We start from the raw sequence: 27,721 nt of genomic DNA, 5'->3' as shown, positions 1-27,721 counted from the left end.
AGTTAATTGATTCCAAACTCTGCAGGCAGTTGCATTATTCATGGTATTTTTATTCAAATTGTATGATGAGGCATACTAGTGCTGCATTAGTGTTTCTCCTTAATTGATTGAAAATGCCATGCAACTAATGGCTGTGTGTAGTTTTGGTCGAGATTTATCACCAAAGAGTTCCGTACCACAAAATATTTTGGACATCATTAATCCATGGAATTAGTCGAATTTTTCAGACCGAAATCCAATAAGAGACCAGGCTGAATCCAGGATTTTAAATGAGTTCTTCGAAGCCTCGGTCTCAACAAATCTCGAGACCGAGAACAGGAAGTCAAGATATTGGAATCGAGAACCCTTATTATGCTGATTATAATGTATCAAGCTGATTGACAATCTTGTCTGAGCTGCACATCACGACACGTTACTTTTTTAACAGCAAAACATCAAAACTACGTGAAAATGCCCTTACGGCTGTTTCTGATGACAAAAAAATGAAATTTGGTTGACAATATGAACACTTCCAGAGCGACACAAATGAAGAAGGTTCCGTCACGGATATTTAAAGGGTAAATCAGGTATTAATACCAAATTGGCAGCAATTCTTAATTGGAACCTTTTTAATTTTAGTCACTCGGACTTGTTATCCACATGTATGGCACAAATTAGTTAATTGGTCAAAAAATCAGGCTCAAGGTCGGCATGAGTGGCACTTGGTGTCAGATTCGGTTTAAATACGGCATCATTCCTGCATCACGCCTCTGCATGGTGTCGATTGTACTTTAGATGGATTAACTTACGTGTGCTATTAGATTTGGGACTCAATCGGCACTACTCTAGTTACTTTACTATTCAACATAATCCATTACTGCTCCATTATAAGATCCACAATACAATTCCAAACACTCTTTCAGTATAATTCATGATAACTGCATCAAAACTGAATTTGTAATGGAAATTCAGCTAGTTTAATTAAAGCAATTGTCTAATTTCCAACACAAAAGCTTAAACCAACCCAATATTTTTCTGCTATATTCCTTTAATAGCAATGCCAAATTGCTGTTGCTGAAAAAAAAATAAAATTCACGCTTCCAAAAGCAGACAAAAAATTTTTTTATGTTCATATTCTTTTGTATTCTTAAACATTCAGTTTGGGGAACAAAAATAGTTCTCGCTCTAAAATTTCCATCAATTATTTGAATAAAGAATAGAAAAAAAAATGTCAGCTCATAGAACATAAAATTCTCACATTTTTTGATATTTTAGCCATTTGCGCGACATGAACGCAAAAAAATTGCCAAATTTCGATACAGGAAAGAAATGAAATTTACGAGAAGCGGATTGAAAATGTATGGAAATAAATAAAAATTGAACAAACATTTGAGGAACTAGTTGGGGATTCGATTGGTGGAGAAATTGAGGACGCATTAGGATCGAATGTTGGGTCCTGATTAGACTCATGGGATTGTTATAGAGTTGGTGATTGACTGAAAAACAGTCAACGACTCGCTCTAAAATCGTGATATTATTTGCCGGTGGTCCGCTGCATAGATGGTGATTCTCACCTATATTTTACCATTTGAATCAACTACTCGAAATTTTAAATGAACTGACTCAATATAATTGCTTTTCCACAAAATCCGGGTTGATTTCGTGCTCGAGTGACATAAATGAAGAAGCTCTGGGAGTAGCTGCATAGGTCAGTAGTCGAGTGGTCGGAAAGATTAATAAAGTCCACAACATTTCAAACTTCCAGAAATTTTCAAAAAGACGCTTTATAAATTACCGGACTAAGTTAAATGCATATAATTCTGATTATTAACCAAAAGTTGAACGTAATAATTTGAATAGCACAGTTCGGTGAATTTGACCAAAATCCGGCACCAGACAGAGTCTTGACAGTGTCCGTTCAAAAAGTCAAGTCAAACATGCCTAGAAGCCTGATTTTGATCGATTGACTGATTGGTGCAATTTAAAAATTCTTCGATTTCAAAATGAATTTTTGAATATTTAAAAACCGTTATTTTTTTACATTTATTTATTCTAAAATTCAATTATTTTACTTTAAATCATCCCCATTTCCCTCTATCTCCTTCAACATTCCAACACAACAAAAAAAAACTCAATTTAAATTATTCGGACAATTTAAAACATTATTGATACATGTCCATCACACATCCCGGCTTCATATAGTTGAGTATATCATATACACCACACTCGATATGCTACTGTGCATTTATATTTTTTCAAAAAAAAAAGTGCCAAAAAATGTCTTGTTTTTGGTATTTTATTGCAATTGACGGTAAAAAATAAATACACAAAAAATGTGCAGAACAAATTCCGAATGAAAATTCAATTTTTAAAACCAATAGAACTTTGTCGGATATAAAAAATAAAAAAGTTTCGAGTTTTAAAATTGGAAGTGGAATGTATTGTGGATTTTTATGCATTAATTAAGAATCTATAGAGGTTTTTGGCTACAAAATTGATTTTTTATTAGAATTTTTCTGTAAATTTATTTGAATTTATGAATATTTTAGAAGTTGAATAGCTGACTATAAATACAATTTTAGGTATGGCATGTCTACAGTTCAACTAACCCTGGATATCGCCCACAGCACAACTTACATAGTTACAATGCAAAAAATTCAATAAAAATTCATATAAATCCCAACAACAACATCACACAGACCACAACCAACACCAATCCACAAGCACTTCCACTTGCCTTATCACTCTCATCACTAAAATCTCTTCCCCATATACCAAAAGTCAATAAATTGTCAACATGCTTGTTCAACTTCATTACAACATTAATTCCATCCTTACGTCCACTATCAACATTATAGTCAAACAATTCAGGCACAAGAGGTAAAATATTGTCATCAAGTGTCGACGGCATGTAAAAATATTGATCATATCTCATTGGAAATTCACCATTAATTTCAATCAAATTCCATTCATAAATATTTTCTAAGCTTTCATCGCGCGTTCCACATGAGACAATATCCCTTTGGGGACATGCAATTATAGCACATGCAGCAATGCCTGTTTCAACGACACCTGAAAATGTTCTATTTCCAAAATAGAATGCAATTGCATATTGATAGTGTGGTTTAGTTGTTGAATTTTTGATTGTATAATTAACTTTGATATTGCAGCATACAGTATGATTGCAGACATTTCTAGTCATGATATTCAGTCCATCAGTATCATTTAGGAATTGTATGTCATAAACGTCTAATTGATCTCGCCATATGTCGAGTGATTTCATCTCATCTTTCGTGTGTCGTGTGACTTTATGCTCAATTTTAATTGCCTCATTTTGGGGTATTTTCTTGTAAATTTTTGCTGTGTACAGTTTTGATTGATTTATTGGACTCATTTCGGCGATGTACGGACCTAGAATTACGTGAGAATTTGGAAGTTATGATTTGTTATACAATATGCAAGCCGCTAGGGGTTAAAGCCTCAAAGGGGCTGTCGCAGTTATGGCATCAAACCCCAAGCTACCCCTAACAGGCAAAAGGTACGTATTCAAGCCACAGAAAGACCACAACGGAACCTAAACTCAGTCACTTTGCCTTTTAGGGCATGCTCTCACTTGAGCACCTCCCCATCCCTTCCTAAGTCCCTAGAGACACCAATTCACATTTCGGTCACTTTGCTTGTTAGGGTACGCTCTCAATAGAGCACCTCCCTACCCCATGCTTAGTCCCTAGGCACCAATTTCAATTCCTTACCTTTACTTCCACCATAAATTCCACTTCCAGTCGATGCAACTCTCGGATAATTAGCACCAGCCGCCAACAAATTCACATCCAACGAATGAGCCCAATATTGTTGAACCTGAACAGCAGTCAAAAATGGAAGTTCAGAGAACCATTTAGATGTAAAAATAATATCAGTGACTTTATGTCCACGAACAAGTTCAACAGCTGGATACCGAAAGTGCATATCAAAGCATATAAAATGTCCAAAAGTGACACCAAAATCAGTATCAAAAGTCACAAGTGCTGGCTTGTATGGCTTATCAAGTCTCTCACCAAACAAATGATACTTTCTATAACTGGATATAATGTCACCGTCACGATTAAAGACAATATTTGTATTATAGTAACTAAAGCCATCTCTCGTGTCACTGCAATTTCTCGGATCATCATTAAATATCATTTCAGTGTCTGGACATTTTGCTTTTGTAATGACATTGATGACAACATAACGATTATGTTCATGTGCTGAACATGAAATTATCTTTAATAAATTATTATCAGCATAATTTGGATTGTTACATGGCGTGATATCATCATCAGACTCGGGAATTTCTGTTGCTGTTAATATTGTGTTAAGTGTGCCTTCTGGAAATACAATAATGTCTAATGATGATGGAGCAGCATTCATAAATTCTATATACTGCTGTAAATTCACATTCAACATTTGTTGGGATGTCATGTTGACTAGACTTCCATAATTGAACTCAACAACACCCGCTTCATATGTTGGACTTGATGGGGTTGATGCCTTAATGGAAATTGGAAAGAGGGAATTTAATGGAATTATGAGGATTTGAAAGATTTAAAAGATTGCAGCGTGGAAAGAACTTTAGAGCAGAGTTGGCAAGACTCTATTTAGAATCTAGTGGAGTCCGACTTCGGGAATCTTGTGAACTTTGCTTGAGTGCGGTTTCCCGATTCGGACACCATGACTTCCCGCTCTGGATTTGAGATTCGGTGCCAGTCTCGTTTTGGAGACTTCAGGAAACCCAGTAGCAGATTCTGAAGACAGCAGAAGATCACGATGTTATATGCAGATAAATAAGCTAGGGAGAATTACTACTAAGAACATTGTCTCAATCGTGTATGGACTAGGAACCATATATTCATCCTTATATTATTCCGTGTATCTATCCGTCAGTATGTAACCATGTCAGTACACAACGATCAATCTAGACCAAGCCAAGACGATGACATTATTTTCTAATGATTCCACCTGTAACTTCACTCAAAATGCTTTAAAGAATATTGAGTTTGGTTCCAATTAATGACTCCCGAACCGTACACCATGTTCGCTAGGGTACCGCTGCGTTGCCTTAGTAACGGTGAGACGCGAAGTTGCTCTAACGGCACAATTCACGACTCATTAAGCATCATTTTTTACACCAAAATATGTAATTCACCACCCTGTGCCCCTCGGGCTTCATCTCAGTCTCTTCATAATTAAAATCAGTTTACCCATTAATATTAAATGTTACCTGAAGTGATGCGTGAGCCAAAGTTAGCAGCAGTAATTTAATAATCATGATAAGATGTTTAACAAAGCACAACTGAAAAATGACTGGAAGCATTTTATAAAATACTACCTGTTAATAGATAAGAAACTTTAGATTGTATTATTGGTATTATGTGTTACATTGTGTACAGAAGATATTGAGGAGGCATTCGGAAGTTAGGTAATGCTTAGAAAGTAGAAGGGAGGAGACAGTTGCTTCTTGTCATAATTCAGTACTTATTAGAGCATAGAAATTGATAAATTAGTGGAAATGCCATCAAAAGGCTGATATACTTCGTGCTGCAACCTAACAGCGAGATATCTACACATATGGACGCTACAGAGGCAGGGGAGGTTACAATTTTGTTATGGACTTCAAATTTTGGTCCATGATACAGTAACAAAGCATTTCGAGGTAAAGGATGCCATTTTAAGCATCACGTCACTTTCAAACAATCCCCAAATGTGTTTTCCTTGTATGTAAGTTCTCTGTTGTTATGTAGACACACTTACAAGATTTAATTATCAATCAATCTCCACTCAAAAATTTATTTTAAATCTGTGTCTTGTAATACAGAAATACTCAAGTGCCTGGATTTTTATTTCATTAAAAAATCGTGGCTATACATCATTATACATAACTGCATGAGTAATCGCAATGTCAATATTCACTAAAAGAATGAAAATCTGAATTTTAAAAAGCATTTTATTGCCTGTACCTAAAAGCCTTTTTTTTCATCCCCTTCGACATTCAAAAAATATAAAAAAATCACCAAAAGCATTTCCTCTTTGTGGTTGATTCAGTGAAAATTAAATTAAAAGGCATCGCATTAATTCATTTACATTTTTTGTATATGTTCTGACTGTGTGTAGCATAAGGTGGCTTTTGTCTGAGGATTATTGAGGGGAGAATTTTGACTTTGAGTTTATGATTGGATGTGATTTAAGGCTTGATTGGCTTATGAGGATGGAATGGAATGTAGTTTGTGAATTTCAAAAAATTAAGCCATATTTTGACTGGATCCTCTTAAGCGCTTGATATTAAATATAAAGGTTTGCTAAGCTGGATTCTTTAAGGTTCCTACACGAGTTCTTTAAGGTTCAGCTACGGATCTTTGATGCTTTGTTACTGAATCTTAATGGTTCCATCACAGATCACTAAGATTACACTACGGATCTTTAATGTCTTGCTTCAGATTTTCAAGGTCCTGCTAAGGATCTGACAAGTTCTGATCCAGATTTTAAAGCTTCCATCATGAAATGATTGAGGTTTCTTTACGTATGATAATTGTTCAAAGGCTGAATTTTAAACCAAATTCTGCCACATTTAGCATATTCCTCTTAATTATCTCGCAAATTCAGGAGAATTCTCCCAAATTCGGACTGTCTTATGAATAACAATCTCTTCCATTAAAGATCCCTTATTGCTGTGTTCAAGGAGATCCTATATGGTCAGTAAATAGCGGAGGCTTCCATTTAATAATTTTCATAATTACCTCGTTGGCTTTAGAGATCTATTGTGATCCAAGTCTTCCCTGGACTCTATCGCTAGTTCCCACCTGCCAATATACAATACCAAATTCAATATCGTCTGCAGCTGTTCATGAGTTAAATTAACAAAAGACTGTCTACCATAAGAGCTTCAACTTAAAAATGTCTTCCAGCTATGTCTAGAAAAAAGCAAATAGAAGCCAGTCCGTAGACAAGATCTCGAATTTTATATGAAGTTGAGTCAACCAAATTTGAATAATTCATACATAATCTCAATCGACTCTACATCCTTTGCCTTAGGAGATCACGAAATTAACCCAATTTTCACTTCCATTTTAGCAGTTCAAACATTTCCAAACACTTCAAAGGTGGCTGTTGATAGAGACAATGAAGCAGTTGGTATCGAATAAGGGCAGTCAGCGGTAGAGCCAGATTTAGATGCCAACTGAGAGAAGCCATAATCTGTATGGCCAGCAAGTAAGTAACCTCACTTCCAAATGCATATCCAACTTATCTTCAATATCAAAGTAATTTTTATGCAGCACGATACGCGATAAAAGCAGCAGTCAAGAAAAAAAAAAAAAATTGGAAGGACAGGAAAAATAATCAAAACTGTTAATTGCATAATAAGCAAAGAATAAACAGCAATAAGCATGAAAAGTGCATGCATACATACGAGACACAGCACTGCTAATGCACATCTCGTTAATTATTTTTTAATTTAATTTATTTTCATCGTGATTCGGAACTTTTTTTTTATTTTTTTGTTCATTCGCAACAGTTTTCATTTTCATTTCGATCAGCACCATCCAAATGTGCATTTAAAAAAAGGATAAAAAGAGAGATTCTTTCATCTTAATTGAAATTAATTTGCTCTCATTACATTTTATAATGACGATAATAAATTGGATTTTAATTCTTTATGATGGAAATTCCTTCTTTTTTTTGCAGCATTTCAGTAGTAAAATAAATTTTTTTAATGAAAAAGTAAAGAGGTTTTTAAAATGCTAAATGGAGTTCCTTTGACATGAGAAAATTTGCATCTTTATAGTTAATTGAGTTTTGATTCTTTTGAGACAGAAATGTCAAATGTAGTTTCTTAACTATTGATGGTGACCTTCAAATAGTATTGTAGAGTCTAGACTTTACCGATGGCACGGTTTCTTCATTCCTCAAGACCAATACCGACAATATAAAATAATTTGTTTGAAATCTTGATTATGACAGATTCTCGAAGTCTAATTTTCTTCGCTGGTCGTACAGATTCATGGCTTATTTCAAATGAAACTGGCCCTAGCAGCTTCTGATTCGCGAAATCTAGATCAGGAAGACTTTGTATTAGTTTGAGGCGTATTCCAGAGATAGGGCTTGGTAGTTAACTTATTTCGTTGGCCTTCAGATCTATTGTGATCCATGGCTTTCCATAGATATCGCATAAAACTTGCTATATCACTGACTTTCGTTTCGTAAATTCCAATTCCAAGTGCAGTGACTCAATCGTCAGGTTCAAGTTTCTTTGGAAACCCACGTAATATTTTGTCTTCCCCAAAGTCAGAATTAAAGACCTTTCTTAAAGATTAATTACTTTATCATATAAATTTACGGAGGCTCCGCTAAACCACCAAACGTAAGCCACTTAATGTATGTGCCATATAAGAGTTGGAAATTGGCAGGAAAAGTACCAAAATCTGAAATTGTCGGCAATTTACAGCCTGTTTTCCTCAAAAAATCCTTCAAAATTAGCTCCAAATTGCTATAAAGGTAAGAACCCGTAAGATCGTTACACAATAACTGAACAGCTCCCAAACTGAAATCACAAAAAAAATAAATTAAATATCAGCATGCAACACCACAAAATTCAAAATCACGACACAAATGCAAATGAAGGCAAAAAGTCAACAAATACTTCAAAAAACCCAGACAAAATCTGTTTAAAATTATTTTCCATAAATTCCCGACAGTAAATAAATAAATCTTTTGCCAAAACTTCACACAAAATTGTAAGCAACATGCAGACAGACAGATAAGTAAGTAAAATTTTCTCACAAGTACCTTTCAGATTATTTTCTGATATAAATTTCTTAAAATGACAAAGTTTTAAAAAATAAGAAGAAGTGGAAGGAAAAACTGTAAATTTTTTAATCGTTTCAGCAATTAATTTCGTCTGAGACACAAGTGAGACATAAGCATGAACGTGTGTTGATGGGAATGAATATATGGAAAATATGTCAGACATTATCTTAAAAATCGTTAAAAAATTGCAATTTTTGACTTGAAATTTTGGAACTCTTGGCAGAGAAGTGGATATTGTACAAAGAATCAAGGTCAACAGACTCCGTTGGGCTGGATATATTGTTAGGGGACCTGTTGAAGCTTCATGCCTTTCGGTCTGATTTTATAGAAGACAAACGAACGACCCAAGATCTCATGGAAAGAGGTTGTCTATAGAGATGGTAATGCACTGGTATCGATAATTGCCAAACGGTTGCCACGGTATCGAGCCAAACTTGCCAGCGATAGATGCCAAACGCAAACTAAGGGAAGCCATGGATTGTAATTGATCTATACGGTCAGCAAAGTAAGTAAAGTAAATAAGTCAAACTCTTGGAAGCAGAGCTCCAAGTCGATATGGTTTGTTCTGGTCGACTCGACTCGACTTGGAAAGGAAACGGTCCATAAAACTGCGCTGGACAGTTAAAATGTCACTTAAAAAAATCTTGGTATTGTACAACTTTATGCATTCCTTTCATCCTCATTCCTTATCTAAATCACACTACTACCCCCAAAAAAAGCAACTAAAATATACACATGACAAAGTTTTTTTTAATGTTTACATGCAATCACAGCATTGAGTGTGAGACATGAAAATGTTCAAGACATAAAGAAAACAAACTTCATCATGCATCGTCGAGTAGCTTCCAAAATATTTTTTTTCGTAAATTTGAGACTGAGAGAAAAAATGTTTGTTTATCAATTAATGGCGCCTTAGACAAAAATCATAAGCAAATACTCAAAGTGCAAAGCATCAAATCATAAAGTAGAAATTTTTAGATGAAAAGTTTTTTAATGAACTAGAGTTTGAATGTATGCTGAGAGCTTAAATGATGGAATTGAGTCCGAGAGACACCATCCATTAGATTGCCAAAAATAGGCAGCTTCAATTTGCTACTAATAAAAGTGTATAAGCTTTGCCTTAAAAGCTCCCTAGCGATGCCTTCTTGATTTGTGTCACTCGGGAAGACTAGTTAAGAGAAGACTAATAATGATTTACTTGAGCGTAGTTAGATTGGGTCAAGTGGACTTGATTATTACTTTTAATTGAATAAATTGGAAAGACAACATCCTTGTGGCTTTATTTTAGTTTGGAATCGAATCTAGTGATGCAGACAAGAAAGTAATCAGACGTATTATTGAGGCGAAGGAGTGGAGTAATTTACATTTGTTGAGTACACCCGAATAACAGAAGTCAGTTAATTGATGCAAAATCTGGCTTTAAGAGGACCTGATGACATAGTAACTTTAGGCCGCTTTTGGTACAGTGTGACATTTTGTCCCATGAAAGCCTTGAATCACAGATTGCAGTCGCTTATTAAAATCGAGTTGGATGAGGTAATCTCAAGGTAGGACAAAGCACTTCTGGATTAGACGTGAGAAAACAGCAAAGTCCTCAACTTTCCGAAGCTGGTTGAAGTTCTCAAAGGATAGAGGACTAAGCTTCTTTCTGAGCGACAATGAGCCTTCTTACTTACTTACTTCGCTGGTCGTACAGATCAATTGTGATCCATGACTTCCCACAGGAGTCGCCTGAAGTTGACTCTATCGCTGGCTTTCACTTGCTGATTTCATAAATGTGCTCATTCAAGAAAGTAAATTAGTAAATCAACCCGCATCGTTGCATGTTAGAGCATTTACTTTAGTGAGTGATTTGTTTATTTTACCAACCCTGAAGTTTCTCAAACTTCTCATGTTTGACTTCACATCCTAAAAGCACTTGAATTTTTCATTCAAAACATCGCTTTCACAATTCAAATAAGAAGCAATTGAATGAACAGTGATAAAAATCATAAAATGATGCGTAATTCTTGTGATTCTGACACACAATTGAAAAGTTTGTTCTGAAAGAAAAGGAAGAAATAAATTTTTAATCCTTTGGAAGTAAAGAAGTCCAAGTGGCACAATAAGTCTTAAAAATGACTTTAACTTTATTATTTTGTTGTTCAAATTGCAATTCTCAATGAAATGATGCTGATTTTTTTGTACAAAGAAAAGAAGATCTTGAAAAAAAACTTTGGACTTGAAAAATAAAGGAAATATTGTAAAATATGCAGCATAAATATAGTTTTATCACAAATTGTGTATAAAAAGGAAGTCAAATAAAAAGTTTTTGTTGAGATTCATCAAAAAATATAAATTTTATTTTCTTGTAATAAAGTTTATTGTAGCTTTGTTAGATTAAGATACTGGACATCCTCAATGAAAATTTATTAAAATGTAAGCAAGTCTTGAGAATTCTTGAGATCTAGGATTCTCCGAGATCTAGGATTCCCGGTCCTCAGTCCTCAGTCCTCAGTCCTCAGTCCTCAGTCTCAGTCCTCAGTCCTCAGTCTCAGTCCTCAGTCCTCAGTCCTCAGTCCTTAGTCCTCAGTCCTCAGTCCTCAGTCCTCAGTCCTCATTCCTCAGTCCTCAGTCAGTCCTCAGTCCTCAGTCCTCAGTCCTCAGTCCTCAGTCCTCAGTCCTCAGTCCTCAGTCCTCAGTCCTCAGTCCTCAGTCCTCAGTCCTCAGTCCTCAGTCCTCAGTCCTCAGTCCTCAGTCCTCAGTCCTCAGTCTCAGTCCTCAGTCCTCAGTCCTCAGTCCTCAGTCCTCAGTCCTCAGTCCTCAGTCCTCAGTCCTCAGTCCTCAGTCCTCAGTCCTCAGTCCTCAGTCCTCAGTCCTCAGTCCTCAGTCCTCAGTCCTCAGTCCTCAGTCCTCAGTCCTCAGTCCTCAGTCCTCAGTCCTCAGTCCTCAGTCCTCAGTCCTCAGTCCTCAGTCCTCAGTCCTCAGTCCTCAGTCCTCAGTCCTCAGTCCTCAGTCCTCAGTCCTCAGTCCTCAGTCCTCAGTCCTCAGTCCTCAGTCCTCAGTCCTCAGTCCTCAGTCCTCAGTCTTCTCAGTCCTCAGTCTCCTCAGTCCCCTCAGTCCTCAGTCTTCAGTCCTCAGTCCTCAGTCTCGATCTCAGTCTCGGTATTGACAAACCGAGAGACTTCAGGAAACCCTATTAAATCCTGATGCATTCATAAATAGTATGATGTTTGACTTTATTCCTCATAAACTTTGAAATACATCAAGTTTGAGATAAGAGTTTTTATCTAATCAAAAAGTTTGATAATTCTCTTAAACCCGAGTGGAATAGAGACTCTCTCGGTCTCGGTCTCAGTCTCAGTCTTGGTCTCGGTCTCGGTCTCGGTACTCGGAGAATAAGACTGTCTTGAATGAGATTTTATTGGAAGTGGTGAAATTCCATCAATGGCCAAAATGGCAGAGTTGATTAAATGTGACAAAGGTTCTGGGTTCAATTCCATTTCACCGTTCTAGTATCAAAGCTCGGTTTGTGAGCTGGGTACAGTTTTGAGGTTTTTGGAACAGATCTAGCAAATGGTTCAGTAAGCTTCAACTGCTCAGGGCACTTGATAAAATCCCTTGGTTACCAAAAAAGTCAAACAAATCAAGAAAAGTCCAAAATTCATCAAACAAAGCCTTATTTTATTGTACAGCTTAGAATTACCTCCTCAGACATCAATTTTAGAACTTCCTAAATTTCCTTAAGCCAAAATTATTTCTATATCTCCTAACAAAAATGTTCCCAAAGACTGATAAAATATTGACACAAAAATCTTCTTTGGAAATCCTTCAATCAAAAAAAAAGAAAATCTTCTTTTTCCAAACAGACACAAAAAAAGTTTCTCGTTCTGCTTCCTTTACATCCAATTTTTCCATCTCATAAAATTATTCTTTCTGCTTCTCTTGTTGAAGTTTTTAACAAGCACGAAAGTGAATCTCGTCGATAAAAGGACAAACGACGAAAGTTGACATAAATTTTTATCATTTTGGCCAATATTTTACGGATTTTTTTCGAGAGTAAGCACAACCGTGTAATCAAATTTAAGGAAAAAAAATGAAAAACTTTATGAATTTTAAAGGACAGAAATGAGATCGACGTTGGCTCGCTGTATGCGTGTCAATATTTAACTGTTGATGATAATAAAAAAGAATACAGCGGATGAAGGAGAAAAAGTTTAAAATGCGATGAGTGTTGGAATAATGTTGACATTGAAATTGATTAGGAAATTTTGGGAAAGAGCGCATTTTGTGGTCGGGATTTGAGTTTTTTGGGTTTTGGTTCAATTAGAGTCACAACCTAACTATTAAATTTACTATTGTACATAAACTCATTCTACATAACATTTCCAGCCAAACACATTGACTAGATATACCATGAGTACGCCATGTACATATGTAAGCCAGAAATAGACCGGTCAGATGCCAAATCCGATGAAATCCGATCATTGACATTTACTTAGGATCCTTTCACTAGTCCAACCTTCACATTACGTTATGTGCAATTTTTGGGAATGATAGGCTTGATTTTTTGGTGTTGTTAGGCCTCAATCAATGAATTTACATTGTTGAACACATTGCTACGGGAAAATAGGGATACAAAAGTCGTTTTGTAATAAATAACGGACTTACTTACTTACTGGAACCATGCTCCGACTTGGAGCTTAGTTTATTACAAAAGGCCTTTCATCTGACTCTGTTACTGGTCACAAAGTGAATGGACACACTCAGAAATTCAAGAATCTGTAATGAGTTTCTGATAATTGAGTTTCTAATCTCTCCAACCTATAGATACTCTCACAAATCTAAGACATCAACTGAAATTTATTCTAAAAAATTACACTAATCCGCTAATTAAATCTCGCTATAAAACACATGTTTGGCTGATAAAGAGCATGGATCATAATTGATCTGTACGGAGAAGGCTATTCAACCAATATTTTTCAGAAACTGCTAGCCTGCATTCTCTATTGCTCTAAATGCGCATCCAGATGCACAGTCTTGCAGTTCTTAATCTAGTTCTGTTCTAAACTAATTCTAGTTCTAGTTCTAATTCTGAAATAGTTCAAATTCTAGTCCTGAACCAGTTCTACTTCTAGTTCCAGTTCTAGTTCTGAATCAGTTTTTGAATCAGTGCAACTCTGCGCATCTGATTTTGCCAAACCCAACAGCATAACAATTGAAAAAGTCATCTAAATCTCACCTAATTGACCATAAATGCTCAATTTCCAACCTTCATTCCACAGAAACTCTTCAATAAATTATAATCTACCAACTCCTCCATTACTATGAATTTCTATTATCCAACAATTGACTACCCCCAAGTGGACAAACAGATAATTTAACACAAACTCCATAGCTCGACTCAGTAAAAAAAAAATCTAAAAATGTGTCAAAAAGAAAGGGAAACTTTGTCCATCGATGGATAAAAATTGATTAAACTTTTTGCACTGTTTTACGTCCTCATTCTCTCTATTGATGCTCTTTTCTCACTTTCATTTTGTTGGATCATGGATATTTTTTAATAATTCCTCTTCATTCTCTCAAGAGGGGGATGGCACAAATTCAATGATGACGAGAGAGCTTTCAAGCGATAAATTTAAGATAAATATCGACAGCAAAGTTCTTTTTTTTTAAATTTCAAACGACAATAACGTGAAAATGGCACTGGAGATTACAAAAAAAAAACTTTATGATGAGCTCATGGATTTCATATCCATCTGTAGAATCAAATGGGGTAAGATAGCAGAAATATGGGTTCTATGAACCTTTTTTTTGTGTCCTCTACTCCAATTATCTCTTTATATCGCGGATGGCAAATAACAACAGCAATAATAAGCTTGTGAGTATGAAACAAGAAGAAGATAAATGGGAGGAAAATGAAGACAATGACAATGAAATAGGGATGACAGCAAACAAAAGACTCAGAGGCAATTAAAGTCCACTTTTTTTGTAGTCTCGGATAATAATTTTTGGAGTTGAATGAGAATGGGAATATAATCAGACGTAATGGGATGAGATGGGAGCTATGGTAACTGTGACAATTATTTAAAAAAAAGGATGCAATTAATCGCCTTTTACAGTTCATTAAAATTTTAAAGGCATTAATTTCAGACTAAGTTGTAATGAATATTCAAGAGATTGTGTTGAGAGTTTAAGATGCAGCTTGGGTAATTGAATGAGTATGAGATGGAAGTAGAGGTTTTCTTGAATCGCGGCATACTTTTTACCAAGCATACCAAGCATAGAGACCACTTTTAGGTACTGTTGTGGTCTTTCTGTACCATGAAATCATGTTCTTTGCCTGCTAGGGACTTGAGCTCATTCTACGGTACATCAGTGTGCCGCAGCACACAGTATGGACATCATTTTTGTAACACAGTCTGCCTAATCAAGGGCGATTCTTAATTTTACAGCTTTTTTGTTGACTTATTGCATGTCTAGCTCTAAAAATGACAGCGGAAGATTGTATCATGACTATATTAGTCATTACTTAGGCCAGATGATTGTACTGGTAGCACCAGACACTATCATCTAATCAAACTCAAGCCTGACGACTCTAAAAGAGCTTGGACAGCAAAACCTTTTTCTGGTATTAAGTGAGATAAGAGAGAAGACTGACTGGGTACCAAAACCACACACTTCATTCATAGTCAGTCTACCCAAAATCCTATCCTTAATTCACCATTCATTTCTGCAACAAATCATACAAAGTTCAAACCTTAATTTCAGCAATTTATATTCTGAACAGCAAACACAAATAAATATGATTCAATTCCCATTTACTCAGCATTTTCATGCTACATGCTGTTTTAATCAATTAAATCAAAACTAAAACCATGATGATGACGGGTGAATCTAATTATATCCACTGATTTCGATGATGAGCTTTTACACGTTTAATTAATTTTTTGGTCAATGCCAATTTAAGCAATTCATTGAGTTTTTATTAGGATTTATATTCACATCGTATTTACAGTTTGATTTTTATATTTTATACATTTTTATTAATTGAATCCCGAGTGACACAAATGAAGAAGGCGCTGATGAGCCTGATTATTTGATGCTAAATGGAATCTGCCTCCTTTTGACGTCCATATGGCTGTAAATAATAGACGGCTTCGATTTTTGGTTAATAAAAGAGTTGCAACGGAGCCTTCTTCATTTGTGTCGTTCGGAAACATATCTTAGTAGCTACTGTACGCGAATAAACAAGCAGCATGTACCAAAATTGAGCATACCCAATTACATAGATTAAGTATATTCATTTCCACACTCATTTAAGTGACTATACTCAATGTCTTTTAAGCTGACAGTGTTCGGACGTCTGCTTCTCTCAGCTTCTTCAATCTGCTCATTTGACGACAATGTCCTGACTTTACGAAAAGCATTCTTGTCATTTGGATAGTTCTTTTCCTTAAAATTACTCTCGGTTTCAGGATGAATTTTAGCATAAATTCCTTTCGACTTTTTAACGTTCCTATTTGTAAAATTTGTCCACAAATTTCTTAAGACTAATCTTAATACCCAAAAAAGCATCTCACTAAGGAATAAAATCACAGAAGCTGCACAAAATCCAAGCCAGATATTGAATCCAAAGCTTAGTCGATCGATTGTCAAGACAGACCAACCTTTTCGCCAGAAACCTTCTCGTATAGTTCCGTAGCATCCTTGAATTTTAAATCCCATAATTCCAGTTGGAGTGAATTGTTGAATGACTTTATTGACATTATCGAAAAAGTAATTATTTTGTAAAAATCCAAATCCTGCTTGACTAACTTGAAGTGAATAGTCTGGAATTTTATGCCATCTATATTTATCGATAAAGCTGCTTTCGTAGGCTTTTAAGATCAATGAAGTAGTTATAAGACAGGCCTTGGCTGTGGAGTTGTTCGATTGTGTTGTAAGAATTCTAAAAAATTCTGAAAATTGAATTTCCTTAACTTCAGGCCTGTAAATAAATTTGGAGAAAATTAAGATTAATTGAAGGCAGGGGCGTTATCAGGTTGAGACAAGAGGTCAGGTCAGGAGGTCAACTCATACTGTTTACGCATCAGAGTACCGGTACGCATCAGAGTACCGATAAGTTTCAAAGTATCGGTACGGATCAGAGTACCGGTACGCATCAGAGTACCGGTACGCATCAGAGTACCGGTACGCATCAGAGTACCGGTACGCATCAGAGTACCGGTACGCATCAGAGTACCGTTACGCATCAGAGTACCGTTACGCATCAGAGTATCGGTACGCATCAGAGTACCGGTACGCATCAGAGTATCGGTACGAATCAGAGTACCAGTCCGCAGAGTACCTTGAACCTTAACAGACTTTAAAACTCACCACAAATCCTTTTCATTTTTTATCAGCTCTCTGCTATATTGAATTTCAGATTTTGTATACACCGTATATCCTCCTTTCTTTAAATCAGTAATACTCTTAGGTGGTGGACGTCTGGGTTCAGTTGTCATAAACTCAAACAATTTACTTTGATAGCAGGTCCGAAAGATCAAACAAAAGAATACAAAATTAATAAGAACAAAGCGTGCGATGTTGTTGTTCGGTAGTTTATGCTGTGCAAGTCCAAAGAATGTTGTGATCACATTAATAGCTGGAGTCTGAATATTTTCACCATAGACACGTACTCTAATGAATTCAGGTAGTTGATTGATGGTAAAAATGGAGATGAATGAAATTAGAAATGAAAGCAGCAATAGCATCCAAGTTGTGTCATCAAAAGGCAACCAAAGTTTCTCATAAGGCGTATAAAGATCTCCTGGTGTTGTTAATATTAAGTCCTGTACCTGTAAAAATGATGACGTCATTTGCATCCAATAATCAATTGTTAAAGTTGCAATTCGTATCATCATAAAGAATACATTCACTTTTACAGTTTCATTTTCTAAAGGCACAAGTACAGGCGTAAAATTAAGCTTCATTGATAAGATGCCGAATATATCTGGCTTTAAGCCTTTTGCCACAAAATATGAATTATCATCATCATATATGACACCATAGCATGCACCATCTACATCTGATTTTTTATTTGCAATTCCCATTTCAAGTTCACATCCGTAAAAGTTTTGATATTTTTCATAATTTTCCAATTTTTTGTTCCATTTTCGTGTGATTTTGTTGAATGAATTGAGAACTACAAGCTGTGGTTTATTGCATGCTGCTTCAGTAAACCATTCAATCGTCACAAGATGGAACCAATTATTATCATTGACAATGCAAAACTCAAAATGTTCAATACTTCCTTGTTCGTATGTGAGAGTTTGTGTCGGAATCATCTCCTCTATATGATTTCTTAAATCAATTAATGGACAGTCATGAACATATGTCAAAAATTTCAACTTTTTTGCATGTTGTGCCTTTAAATTTATTTGATAATGAACAGCAATAAAGCCATAACATGAAGTTGCAAAAAATAGACAGGAACGAGCGACTCCAATTCTTATTTTTTTTCTGATTAGGTAAATAAGGCTGAAGGAATTTAGCCGATATGAGTTAAGTGAGCTTATATGCGATATAATTTCATTGCTAAATTCAGTTGAGTCTTCATCAATAATTATAATATCGTATCGGATATTAAACTGTATGAAAAATTCATTAATTACGTCACTATACACATTTGAAGAGTCAAAAACTTCAAAATTATTAATCGACGAATTTAAAGTCTGAACACTATTAATTATTAAAAAAACAGCAATAACTTTTAATTCCATAGCTTAATTTTAATGCTTTTGTCTTACTGAACGTCTAAATCCTTACTGAAAACACATGGCAAAGTCTAAGCATGTTTAATAGTCGTGTCTTATTTACAGACCATCATCGAGTTTAATTACAAACACTTTTATTTCCAGTTATCATTGCTGTAGATCTACTAATTCCTCTAAGAAGAAATCAATACTTTTTTTGATGAAAAGGTCGACACGCATGCATAACTATATGCGAAGTAAGGATTATTTGTGTTACTAAGCTATTTACTAAATTGTGCCTAACCATGCTCCTATGTGGAACTTGTTACAACATAATAGTTTCCATCTGACTCTGTTGCTGGGTCTGTCTCATAATTTGAAACAAATTCTCGGTACTCACGTTGAGTTGGCGTTCATTCATCAGTGTTCTGTGGCTTGTAGCTTTTGTAGTTCCAGGAAGTATTTTACCTAAGTGTTACTAAGTGCAGTGATAATGACTAAGGGTGTGGTTCTAAGAATCTGGTATCTGAGAATCCAGGAGAGTATTCAGAACATTTTTTGAGTGGACAGGGTAAGGCTTTGCAATTTTTTTGGAACAAATCCCATTTTAGGGAGATTATGAGTTAGGGATTAATCCCAAAAACCTCCCTGAATACATCCCTGTGAGAGGCTTTCTATGAAAATGTTCGGATACATCGCATTTTCTTTCAATATAAAAGTTTAACTCGCTTCTGAATAACACAAGTCGATAAATTGATTTATAATCCGATACCAAGCCAAAGAATCCGACACCAACAAGGATTAATGTTAGCCTGGGGCTGGATTTTGGATTTTGAATCAATTTGGCGGTTTCTTCAGGCAAGTAGCCGAAGCCAGTATTAGAGCCAGCTTCAGGCGACTCGATAGAATCTGTGGGGGATCATGGATCACAGTTGATATGTACGGCCAGGGAAGTTAGTTAAGGTATCATTGCTCGATACTTCTTTACTTGCATCGGTTGTCTTGAAGAACAATTGTGATATTGGCTCTATCTTTGGTTCCTTCTTGCTAAATTCTAATCCTAAGCTCAATATTGTCTCTATAAACTACTTCTGTCCATCAGTTCTTTGTCCATACACATCTCCGATGCAAAAAATCGACTTTTTAAACCACTTCCTCTTATTACAGAACCCTTTCATACGAAATTCAACTATATGATGTGAATATCCCCAAAAAACATGATTCCTCTTAATCTACTTGCATTTCATATAATTTCATTGCTGAATATCAAATTAAAGCGAATGATTGAGTGCCAAATGACTAAAATGAAGATAAATTGTTTGAATAAAATCAAATTATTAAGGTCAATTTTCTCTCTTTTTTTTGTCATCAAAGCCAATAAATCTATAAATAGTAGAATTCCGCAAAAATTGCATAAAAATTGCTGACGTGAAAGATTAAAATATTATATTTTTAAAATAAAATATTATTTTGGACTGAAAATTGAATGATAAATGATGAATGAAGCCTGTTTTTTCGTAGAATTTATTTGAAATAATATTTTATGGCTTTATTGTCAATTGAGCATTCTGTTATGTCAAAGGTATTATGACACGGTGTGTAATGTATTTAGTGGAACTTCTCCTGTTTACGGTAATGACTTTGAAAACGTAATTTTATGCCATGAACCAGAGTTACACAATTGAAGAAGGCACCAGAATTGAGCATTTAAGGTCACACACTGAGCATTTAAGGCTCGAGACAGAGCATTTAAGGTTCCACACGGACCGTTTAAGACTCATTATCAGAGCAATTAAGGTCCCACTACAGAGCTGTTAAGACTTCACCACAGCACTTTTAAGGCTCCGCTAAACCTCATTTATTAACACTAAATGGAAACCGCTTCATTTGACATCCATTTGGCTTCCAAAACAGGCAATTTAGTGAAGCCTTAAAAGCTCCGTGTCAGAGCCTTCACAATTTATGTCGCTCGGGCTATATTGATGCTTCTTGTTCTCTAGAATGTATTCAAATCATTAAAGTTGAGTACAATTTTCTGAGAACTTCAAAAAGCCTAATTTTAATGGGCTTCTGAATTATATGCTCAATGGAGTTTCTATGAAAACAGCAAGCTTATGGCAATATATTTCTAGGAATTATTTAAATCTAGCTTAAAATAGCTTTTTATCATTGCGGCAATTTTGAATGTACTTACTTACTTACTTCGCTGTGCTTTAAGAACAACTGTGATCTATGGCCTATCACAGATCCCGCCTACAGTTGGCTAACTTCCTGTTTTGAATGTATTTTGAAAGAAGCGAGGCTGAAAATTGTCCTTAACTGCATGAGAATGACTGAAATGAATTAAAATTTACAATTTTTGTTCCAATTCTTCTAAAATTTCCTAAAATCATCTCTTTAAAGCTCCACAAACATCTCATAAGTTCAAAGTTCACAACATTACAATTTATATCGTAAATAGACATAGTCAAGCACTTGTCCAAAATAACAAGACATAATACACGATGTTGTTTACCAACGCCGTACAAAAGTTCACCAAAAAGATGTAATAAATGAGTCCGTGATATTTCTCTGTTTATCTCTGTTCCTTACCCGATCGGCACATGTTGAAGTATTGGCATGATTACGACGTCAGGTGCTATATGCTTAGAAAAGGGTGGCTATAGGGTTTTATGTATATGGTCATTTAATGTCTTAATATTCAATTAGCTGCTTTTTAAATTACCCAAAATTCTAAAATTTGTATGGAGTTTTTGACGTCTTGAAAACGGGACATTTTAAGGCTTTGTCGGGACACAGCAGCAGGAGAGAAAAGTACATCAGCTTCGCGAGAAAACAACAGCAGATGGCCGCCCTAGCTTAAAACCAAGTGGCAGCAACTTACCAAAACCAACTAAACTTACTTGAATTGACTGCAACTTGATTCTAAGCATATTGTCGCCTCGTCGTCGTCAAGGCAAAATGTCAATGTGTGTCCATCGGGTTTCTACATTCCATTTTAAAATATAGGAATGAAAATCGCTTCGAGCTAGAACGAAAAAAAGTATTTTTGTGTCGCTTGAAAAATCATCAGTCATATTTTTTTGTATCCCGTAAAATGGCAATAACAACTCACAGAAAAAAGCACACAGATCATCAAAATTTTCTGATGTTGTTTTGCTGAATGTGGAGCTTTTTTGCAGGATTGCAGAGGAGTATTTTGTGGCTATTTTAGACTTCATGCTGGCTATGCAGTTTGACTTATTTTGAAGAAATCAAGAATTTATGAATTATTGATTGATTTTGGACTTGTGCTATTCTGTGTTGGAACTGAAAATTCAATAAAAATTAAAGACATTTTAAATTTTGTTTTTCAAAATTTTTCATTTTATTTACAATCGTGACAATCGTGTTTTTACCATTTTTTTGTGTGACTTTTGACTTAAATGAAAATAAGAAAAAGCTTAATTTAAAGCTCATAATTTTCACATTTGAATGCATATAATAAATAATCTGGCGTTATCAAGTTAAACTTTATGTTTAATACAAAATCAATTATTTTCATTTTTCTTTTAAATTTAATTAAAATCACTTAGTATTCCTGAATAGGCAATGAGGATGCTGCACATGTTAAGTACAGCATGTCCATTGCCTGTTAAGGATCTTATTTAAGAATTAGATTTAATCAGAGCTCGAAGTCGACTTGGATTTTGTATGAAGCAGTCGACTTGAGTCAACTTGGCTTGAGTCAACTCGACTTGAGTCAATTGGACTTGAATTAACTCGACTTAAGTCAACTCGACTTGAGTCAAAGCAACTTGAGTCAACTCTTGACAACTCGACAACTCGACTTGAATCAACTCGTTGAGTCAACTCAACTCTCATTGACTCAACTTGAATCAATTCAACTTGAATCAACTTGACTTGAGTCAAATCAACTTGAATCAACTCGACTTGAATCAATTTGAGTCAAGCTGACTTGAGTCAAGTTGACTTGAGTAAAACCCGAGTCGACTTCCAGCTCTGAATTTTAAATAATTTTTTATTAGAATTTACTTTAAATCTCTATCAAAAAACATTGGCGTCTCAATCAACAACATTAAATCTCATATAGGATAGAAAATAAGTAACATTTAAAGCAAATGAGCATTTTTTTGCGATAGTTGAAAACTTTAGTGAGGAAAATTTTGGAATGGAAAATTTTTTTATGGCTTTTCTTGCTGATATGTACCAAAAAAGTATCAGAAGTTCCACTAAATTACCCAATCATTGATCTACCAGAACAACAGACCCGACTTACTCTATTTATGTGATAACTTCACATTTGTTTTTTTTCCAATTTTACACTTGAAACTAATTTTCCATTCCATTAAAGATGCAATTTTCAAAATTCAATTAAGTATCATAATCAAATTGCCATATGCTCATTTATTTGTCATAACAAGAAACATTCAAGGATAAAAAAAAACAGTTTTTTCTCTATAAAATGAAAAATAGAGAGAATATTTGGGGGATGAAATGATTTTGGATTTGATGTGAAGATTTGAGGATAAAATTGAGAAAAATTCGAATTTTAGGTGAATTTTCTAGGAATTCAAGGTAGGCAGAGTTGCCCTTAATTAACGAGCTAAATGCCTTAATGAGCCTTTTATGGTAGCTAGTGAGTTATCTTCAGAATTGAACTGATATGAATCGAGTATCAGGGTTGACAGAACCTTATTATGAAGGAAATAATGGAATACTTCAATTCCACAGGCGCTTCTTCACAGTTTAGGTTCACAGATTGGTAGAGCCTATACTCGCGAAGTCCTGTCAATTCTACCAAGTAGGACAGTCTACAGAATTGAAATAGCATAAACTGAATTAGCAACTTGACATAATATCCAGTACTGAGCTAAATCTATGGTTAACTATTGATATTCTGGATTAAAATCCGAATAAAATTGTCACTTGTCGACTAAGGTCTACGGACTATCAGTACTAGTCGATTAAGGTCTAGTTTAGTTGTGGGAACCTTTTTTGAGTCACAGCACACCTCATCTCAAGAAAAAGTTTCACGGTACACATAAGATTGTTCATAAAATACCTATGTTCTGCATCACAAAGGTTTCCAGCCACTGATCAAGTTATTAACTAGACATTTTGTCAAGTTGCCTACTCAGGGATGGATTTAAGCTTGTATGAACTGAGCAGGACTCTGCATAGAGTCAAAATGCTAACAGCACCCAATCACAGCACTAAATATAGTCTAAACTAACACGAATTAAATTCAATTTTTCAAAAATTTCATCCTCAAATCCTAATCATTTCCACCCCTAAAATACCAAACTAATATCAAAAAGAATTCCGAATTGAAAATTGAGATAAAAACAATTTTCTAATTAGATATTTTTTCCCTGCATTATAAAGAAAGCGACGACATTGCATCTTAAGCATTTTTAACGCATCTAAACGTAAACAAAATTTAGAGAAAAAGACTTGAAAACTTTTCATGCATCATTGTCGTCTGTGAATTTTCCATGTCAAGCTTCTTTAAGCTTAAAAAGAAACTTTTGCCAATTAGCAATCAAAAAAAGTTTTTTTTTTGTTCCATGCTTAATCTAGAAAACAGCATCAGTGTTGCAATGTCTTAATAAATTTAATTTTTAATAAGCGATTTTTGCATTAATTTTCAAAATTAAATTTGCCGTTCACACATTAACCGAATAAGCAGCATAGCTAAAATTTATGATGAAGGCATTGTTTGCCCGCAAGAAAACTTTTTCAATTTATTATATCTAAAGTCATGCTGCTTTATAAAATTTATTGAAAAATTCTTTGTATCTATTTGGAGAAGGATGGGAGCTTGGTTGCTCACTCGCGTGTAGAAAAAGTTTCTTTCTTTAATTTAAAGTTTTAATTCATACTTTTTATGCAATTTGTTGCTTCTTTAAAAAATCTTAAAAAATTTCTTATCGTCATCAAAATAAAATAGTAATTATTTAATCCTTAAACTTGGAAAGCACACGACGATGAGGTCAAAGGTTAGACACTTCAGAGTACAGTACTTGTATTAACAGTTAGTCCCAAGTGGCATAAATGAAGAAGACTCCTCAAACCTTTATTAACATCAATTGAAAGGCGAAACACCAATTGAAGGTAATTATTAAGTGGTAGCCAGCGATAGAGCCAGCTTCAGGAACCGACTGAGAGAGGCCATGGATCACACTTGATCTGTACGTCCAGCGAAGTAAAGTAAGTAAGAAAGGCGAATCCGTTTGGCCTTTAAAGCTCCGTAGTGGAATCTCTTTCATCTGTGTCACTCGAGAGTACAGTACTGGACTTTTGGAGTGTCTGATCCAGAGCTTGAAGTTCACTCCGATTTTGTATGGAAAAAGTGACTCAAATCTACTCGATTCCATATAAAATTTGAGTTAGCTTCAAGGGCTGATCTGGTTCTTGGTTGAAATAACCAAAAGTCTGTTCCCAAGCCGATTTGACTTCATTCTCAGGCTTCGACGCCGTGTGCTTTCCGTAAAATGATCACATAAAAAATATCCAAGCTTGAAGTCAACTCGAACTTGATTTGGAAAAGTTGGCATTTCCACACAAAATTCCAGTCAACTTCAAGCCTATAAAATATACAAAAATTCATGTCATATGAAAAAATTCATCAAATGAAATTCATTCATCATTCATATTTTATACTTTTCATATAAAGCTTTGCCTTCATTCTAAATACTTTCATTTTTCATTTATTTTTATTTATTTATTTATTTTTTGTTATTTATCATAGATAGAATTTGATTTAGTTTTTTGATATGGTTATAAAAAGGGAAAGGGGGAAATATAGAAAAATTGTTGGAATAGCATTCTTGATTAGGGGGCTTTTTTGGAGAAAATTGAACAATTTAAACTGAATTGATATCTAATATAGCACTAAAAGAGCACGACATGTTCACTAGGATACTGCTGAGTCATCGTATTAACGGTAATAACGCATAGTTACCTTAACAACTGATTTCGAGCCATTTTTACGGCGAAAAATGAGGTTTGCCACATCGGCTTGGATAAGGGATAGGACCAGCTAGGGATTTCAATCCTGTGACCCAAATATACTGAATCCTGGGATTTCATACCCGAATACATATCTTGACATACTGTTTAGTTATTAAATAGACAGAAAATCTGATCCCAAGTTATCGTAGTTCTGACTCTATGCCCAAATTCAATGAAATGCGACCTCAGACCAGAGTCAAGTCGATCTGGCCTAGATTTTCGGTCATTTCTATCCCGTGTGACTTCTGGGCTATCAGCGATGATTTAGACAATTTTTGACTTTAGAGACTATAACTCTATATAGACTATATAGTCTATATAGAGTTATAGTCTATATCATGAATTTAATTTCATTCCAATTAACCTCAAAATGCATTACATTCAGTAAAAAATTGACAAAATTTCTCCAAAAAATTCCCCAAAGCCAAGTAAATCACTTCCAAGACAAAATTGTTACCAAAAACTTTTTATTTATTTAAGTATAAAAAGCATTTTATTTTCATATCAATCTTTTCCATTTTTTTGTTATTATTAATTATTGTAAATATTCTCATGTAATAAATAATTAAATATTTCCTTTAATTAAACTTTTATTTATTTCTCGCAGTGCTGATATTTTTTTGTTATTTACTTTATAAGTTATTAGAAGGAATAAAGAAGGAAAAGATTTTTTCACTTTTTTTGAATATGATGAGTTTAATGATATTGGTAATAATATGTGTATGTAAGAATATTTATGATGAAAATATTTACTTCGTACTTTATGCTTCTTTTTCGTCTATATAGATTATGATTATATAACGAACAAAAAAGTTTATTTTTCTTTTAGAATCAACAAATATGATTCAAAAATAACAAGGAGAGAGGAACAAAGCCATTTTTTTGTATATTATGTAAGTGGGCACCATTTGATTTCACTCTTTCCATTTCCAATTTTTTTGTTTTATTATTTGTTAGCATTAGAGCTCGATGTCGACTTGGATTTTGTATGGATAAAGTCAAATTTTGGCTCAAGTTTCCTAAGATTGGAAATGCCGAATTTTGTCTCAATTTTCCTAAATTATGGCCAAAAACTCTCGGAAAAGTCAGAATCTAGCCTATTTTTGGCAAATTATGGTGAAAAACAATTGGAAATGCCGAATTTTGTCTCAATTTTCCTAAATTATGGTGAAAAACAATTGGAAATGCCGAATTTTGTCTCAATTTTCCTAAATTATGCCTTCGGAAAAGTCTTTTTGGCGTCAGCTTTCATTCATTATGGTCGAAAAACTCAGGAAATCGAATTTTGTCTCAATTTTCCTAATAGGCCAAGAACATGCTTTCAAAAGCTTGAATTTTGGCTCAATACACTAAATTATGGCAATTGGAAATGCCGAATTTTGTCTCAATTTTCCTAAATTATGGCCAAAACCTCTCGGAAAAATCAAATCTAGGCTAAATTTTCCTAAATTATGGTGAAAAACAATTGGAAATGCCGAATTTTGTCTCCATTAAACCTCTTTGGTGAACACCAAATGGAAGCCAATTTTGTCTCAGTTTGGGCCATATGGAAAAGTCAAATTAATTTTCCTATTTGGTGAAAAACAAGGTTGGAAATGAGCCTTAAAAGCTCCGTGGCAGAGACTTCTTAATTTTTGTCGATCGGACCATGAGACTAAGCTCTTTAATTGTTAGAATCTACTCCATACAAAATCCAACTCAACTTCAAACTTTGGTTAGCGCACTTTTCTCTGGATGGATAAATTTTTAATTTCTCAATTACTTTAAAATGGCTGATTTAAAGTGATGAAAAATTATTCGAAAATATTTTAATAAAGTTCAATAAAATTTGCCTAAGTTCTGAAAATTTTCAGCTAAAAACATCTGAAAAATAACAAAAAAAAATTTGTCAAAAAAGAAAAATGCGCTTTAATCACCCAAATTATTAAGGACTTTTAAAACTTTTCACAGACAAATTATGTTTTCGCATTCATGCATGAGGGAAAGGGGTCAAAAAATAGTCTAACGATGAAGAATTGTGTAGAATTGAAGACTATGTATACAAACAATGAATATTAAATGGTAATAACTCATATCATAGTAATAATTAATTAACTTTGTTTGTTTAATAAGAAAAAAGAATTGTAACAATCAGGGTTGTAAGTGTGAGATGTGGATGATTTGGAAGT

General features: G+C 34.5%; 2 protein-coding genes across 2 annotated transcripts; both read right to left on the bottom strand.

Moving 5' to 3' along the window:
- Positions 1-2,647: 2,647 nt before the first annotated feature.
- LOC139093791 (vanin-like protein 1) lies at positions 2,648-5,306 on the bottom strand. Its single transcript, XM_070644618.1, has 3 exons — positions 5,240-5,306; positions 3,732-4,509; positions 2,648-3,390 (listed from the first exon to the last, which is right to left on the bottom strand). The coding sequence occupies exons 1-3, from the start codon at positions 5,285-5,287 to the stop codon at positions 2,648-2,650; spliced, it is 1,569 nt and encodes a 522-aa protein (XP_070500719.1). The 5' UTR covers positions 5,288-5,306.
- Positions 5,307-16,092: 10,786 nt separating this feature from the next.
- Positions 16,093-18,128, bottom strand: LOC139093790 (uncharacterized). The gene is made up of 2 exons (XM_070644616.1): positions 17,179-18,128; positions 16,093-16,789 (listed from the first exon to the last, which is right to left on the bottom strand). The coding sequence occupies exons 1-2, from the start codon at positions 18,126-18,128 to the stop codon at positions 16,093-16,095; spliced, it is 1,647 nt and encodes a 548-aa protein (XP_070500717.1).
- Positions 18,129-27,721: the final 9,593 nt, after the last annotated feature.

Source organism: Chironomus tepperi, unplaced genomic scaffold, assembly GCF_022539635.2.
Source record: "Chironomus tepperi strain 1889 unplaced genomic scaffold, CSIRO-AGI_Ctep_v1 contig_337, whole genome shotgun sequence".
Lineage (NCBI taxonomy): Eukaryota > Metazoa > Arthropoda > Insecta > Diptera > Chironomidae > Chironomus > Chironomus tepperi.
This window is presented reverse-complemented; position numbering and strand designations above follow the sequence as displayed.